At 47.5% G+C, this 4,462-nt stretch overlaps 1 protein-coding gene across 1 annotated transcript; it reads left to right on the top strand.

Annotated features, from left to right (window-relative positions):
* The first annotated feature begins 548 nt into the window (after positions 1 to 548).
* Positions 549 to 2,349, top strand: LOC143409425 (C-C motif chemokine 2-like). Its single transcript, XM_076869674.1, has 3 exons — positions 549 to 690; positions 1,399 to 1,516; positions 1,872 to 2,349. The coding sequence occupies exons 1-3, from the start codon at positions 615 to 617 to the stop codon at positions 2,086 to 2,088; spliced, it is 411 nt and encodes a 136-aa protein (XP_076725789.1). The 5' UTR covers positions 549 to 614; the 3' UTR covers positions 2,089 to 2,349.
* Positions 2,350 to 4,462: the final 2,113 nt, after the last annotated feature.

Below are 4,462 nucleotides of genomic sequence, written 5' to 3'. Positions count from 1 at the left end.
ATGGCACCCTACAGTTCTATTAGGCATCTTTTATGCCCGCATCCTGCATTTTAAAAAGCAAACAAATTTATTTAATAGCACTGTTGAGGAGCCCACCAAGGCTTTTTGGGCAATTTCCTGGCTCCAAGACCCCTTGGACTGTGGCCTGAAGGTAGGCCGGGGCTAAGAAGGGACAGGCCTTTCATCTCCCTGGTCATCTCTGTTTCCCTACTTTCTTCCTTTTTCTTCAGAGGAAGTAGAATTGTTAAGAATAACCCACTTGGTTCATGTCTGTGGTTAGTCCCCTTTACCGTCCGGTGCCCCTCCTGTCCTCGCTTCCTTTGGTCTCAGCAGATGGAAAAAGTGCCAAGTTCTAACCCACAAGTGTCCCTCTTCCACTTCCTGGAAATCTCCCAGGGTATTGTTCTTGCTCAGCAGATTCAAGATTCCACTGCATCATTCATTGAGAATAAGCTGCCCTGGGCCAAGCCTCCTGGCTGGCTCCACCCTCTTGACTCTCCATAAAAGGCAGAGACAGAGCCATCCAAAGAGCAGAGAGCTGAGAACAACTCAGAAACCTCCAACTCCCAGGCTGAAGCTCGCTCTCTCTCTCTCTCTCTCTCTCATCCTCCACCATGAAGGTCTCCGCAGCACTTCTGTGCCTGATGCTCACAGTAGCCGCCTTCAGCACCCACGTGCTTGCTCAGCCAGGTAAGGCCCTGCCCCTCCACCCTGAAACACATCACCCCATCTCTGGGTCATCATGCCCAGTACATCCCAGGGGGTACCCATTGCCTCACCTTAGCAGCTGCTTTTCTAAGATCAGGCAACTCAGAGAAGGCCAGGAATGAGCCCAATCACACAGCTGCTCCTGGGCAGAGCCTGGGCTAGAATCCCAGCTCTGGACCAACTCCAGCTCCTTCCAGAACTCGAGCTCTGGAAACATGCCCCTGGGAAGTTACTGCCTCAGCTGCTGTCAGTAGTCCCGGGTGATCAAAGTGGATATTTCCCCACCTGGTCTGTGCTTCATCCATCCCAACTTCCACAGACAGAGGCTCTGCAGAGGCAGTGGATATCAGGGAAGCTCATTGCCAGGCAGAGATTTTTGGAGCCCACCAAGCCCATTGCTAAGGTCTCCAGTTATTATTATTATTATTATTTTGGGTCCTGATAATTTGAATTATTAGACCATTACATTAGCTTCCCTTTCTTCTCTCCATTACCAGTATGGCATACCCATTTTGCAGCATAGGAAACCGAGTCAACATGCCAACGATCATATTCCAGCTTTGACATACAGGCAGAAGTATTGGGATTTAGTGGTTTCCCTTTCCTTCTCCTCGCAACTCTTTTCTGCTCTAAGGTCAGAAGTACCTAGCCCATCCTAAAAATGCCTTTTCCGTGTGGTTTATTTTTCAGATGCAGTTAATTCCCCAGTCACCTGCTGCTATACACTCACCAGCAAGAAGATCCCCATGAAAAGGCTGATGAGCTATAGGAGAGTCACCAGCAGCAAGTGTCCCAAAGAAGCTGTGATGTAAGTTGAGCGTGTCTTCTCTCTCTGGTCCAGAGCTCTTTCTCAGGGAGCAAAGGGTCATCCTCTTGAACTTGGAGAGTTACACTCTCTGATCCAATGTCCAGTGGTTCCCAATAGGAAGGAGGGAAACAGTGACCCCTAACATCACTCCCTTTTGTGAGAGCGCTCACTCAGACCATCCCTGTTTCATTAGCCTGAGGTCCCACGGCTTCCCCTGGGAAATCCAGAGGAGCTGCTTTCTCTGGAGTTGCTCCGACCACCTACCTTCCTCCCCTAGCCACCTTGGCAGCCCCTCAATGCAGAATGGCTGAAACAGCAGAGCCACTCCATCTAACCGGGTCCTCTCTCTCCACAGCTTCACCACCGTACTGAACAAAGAGATCTGTGCTGACCCCCTGCAGAAGTGGGTTGAGGACTACGTTGCCAAAATGGACCAGAAAACTGAACGGAACCAGAACCCGACTAGTCTAGGCACTGCAGCACCCGTGAACGCTAACTTCACCACCCAAGAACCTGTAGCTAACTTATCTGCCACTAGCTCTCCCTCCACAAACCCGAACACTAGCGTATGAACTTTGTTTATTGGGATGAAACACGATGCCTTAAGTAATGTTAATCTTATTTAAGTTATTGATGTTTTAATTTTATTTTCTGTGAGTAATGGTATTTCTTTAGATTCTGAAACTTGGACATGTGGTTTTTCCTTTTGTGAACCCCAATTCCTCCCCCGGTATGTTTGTGAAGGTCCTGGCAAAGATCATGAATGCAAGAACATGATGTTTGAAATCCCAAGGCAGTGTTAAAGATATTATTATGGAAATTATTATTATATAACTATGGAATAAAAATGTATATTTTTGTACAAAACCTGGCTTTTGGTATTTTCTTGAGGAAATCACAAAGCTGAGCATACGCATTTGGTGGTAAGTAGAGGGAGCATGGTTCCAGAGGTGGAGCTGATGTTTTGAAGGAATGGGGATGTGGGTCAGCCCCGGCCTTTTCTACTGGGTGGTCCCATCTGAGTGTCTATAGAGGAATCTTTAAACAAGGCCCAATTAGGTACTCCAGTATCATTGCTCTAGTCTCCAACATCAGTGATCCTAGTAACTTACCTGCTTAGCAAATTCCCAATCTCATTACTTTTCTCACATCCCCTGCTCTTGCCCAAGCCCTTCTTATAATATATTCCAACCACCCTTAACTGTGCTATGTGACTCCCATCTGTTCCACCCGCCATTACCTGGAATCGTTCAGACAGTGCAGGCACTGGGGGATGGCCATCAATAAGCTGGTTAGATTAAGTTTCCCCAGAAAGGAGAAGATGAACTTATTCTCGATAACTAGTTACTGTTTTTATTTTTTTTCTGGAAAACTTATAGGGGGGAGCTGGGATATAGCTCAGTTGGTAGAGTGCTTGCCTTGAATGCACAAGGTCCTGGGTTCAATCCCCAGCACTACCCCCACCCCTCCAAAAAAAAACACTTTAGGATCATTAAGAAAAATAAAAAGACGAGTCAGAGCAAATAGCAGGAGGTAGAGACACGGATGACCTGTACATCAAAGAGGGAGAAAAACAATCAGATGGCAGTGGGGGTCCATGCCTAGGTGAAGTGCTACCAAGTTTAGAAAGGAAGGTTGAATGAAAGGTTTTGACTGTTCAGGTGGGGACTGCCCCCACTTTACTGTTCAGAAGGGAAAGTTGAAAATCTTAGTCCAGTGAGGAGGAATGTGCCATGTTCAGAAGTTCAGAGGTGAGTTTCAGAAAATGGAACATATAGACTTCATACCGACATGAAGACGTAGCGAGAAGTGAGAGGCTACAGGGTGGTCCAGCAGGAGAGAGCCTGAATGTGGAGGCTGCCCTTCAGCCTGGAGGAGAGTGAGTGAGGCGGGGTGAAATGCTCAGGGTTTCGATAGAGGAGAGGGACCTGGGACGCAGGCTGGGGAGTCCTCCTCTGCAGCCCCCAATTTAAGGGCGCAGCCTCCCTGAAACCAGAATGCACTCTGCCCATCACCATCCCCATCCCGACCCCAGGAGCCTGGGAACATCCATTTGAATGGATGAATCTTCTCCTCCTAAATATCGACCTGTATTCCCTGGAATAGCATTTGACTCACTATAGGGCATCTGACCCTCTTGGGCACACAGACATCTCCCACTAGGGAAAGCAAGCCTCTCACTCCAGTGAAAAAACCGCATGGTATTACCTTCTCAACCAGGTAGTGTGCCTTTGGTAGCATCACGTTCCGGGGAGAACTCTGGCTGGAAAGGACTCTCAGATTCCAATTCCAGGATAGATATTGGCTCGTTGTAACTTAGGAGTAGTTGGGTACTCTAAGTCTCTGTCAACAAAATCAGGATGAAAATGCGTTACAAACAGAAACTCATGGGTACCTAGGTTCTCTTCCAGATTTGGAAACTTATCTCTTGGAAAACTTCCATTTTTCTCAGCTGAAGCCGGAGAGGAAGAAAGGGATTGTTATTTCTACGTCCCTGAACCAAACCAGGGTCCCTGATTCAGGCTGAGGGATTCCTTCATGCCTTGATACATCCATCAATCAGCAGGCAATATATTGGCAACTATGAAATTCATTAACCATCATTCCAGATCCAACAGCCTTCCCTGCCTCTCTTCCATCCCTCCCGTCCACAGTCTTGCCAATCAGAAATGAAATCTCAAATCGCAGGGATGCTAAGAGGCCAAAGAGAGCATGGAATACAAACAAGTGAGACCTTACCACGTAGCTGACAGAGGATCAGATCCTCTGAGGCCGAGTGTCTAGGAGGTAAAGGGAAGAGGGATCCACAGGTTAAACTCCCAAGATAATCCGCTCACGTGGCTACATTGTTTTTGCCAGTCATGTGTATTCATTTTCAGAAACTCTCCAATCCTTTTATCCCCCTAGCCAAACATGAACTTCCTCTCTCCTTGCATGATGAAACTG

This window comes from Callospermophilus lateralis, chromosome 11, assembly GCF_048772815.1.
Source record: "Callospermophilus lateralis isolate mCalLat2 chromosome 11, mCalLat2.hap1, whole genome shotgun sequence".
NCBI classification, from domain to species: Eukaryota; Metazoa; Chordata; class Mammalia; order Rodentia; family Sciuridae; genus Callospermophilus; species Callospermophilus lateralis.
This window is presented reverse-complemented; position numbering and strand designations above follow the sequence as displayed.

Excerpts from the sequence above, each read along its gene's own strand:
- LOC143409425 (XM_076869674.1), top strand. The coding sequence starts at position 615 with ATGAAGGTCTCCGCAGCACTTCTGTGCCTGATGCTCACAGTAGCCGCC. Across the intron at positions 691-1,398 it reads CCACGTGCTTGCTCAGCCAG|ATGCAGTTAATTCCCCAGTC; the intron begins GTAAGGCCCTGC and ends TTTATTTTTCAG. Across the intron at positions 1,517-1,871 it reads TGTCCCAAAGAAGCTGTGAT|CTTCACCACCGTACTGAACA; the intron begins GTAAGTTGAGCG and ends CTCTCTCCACAG.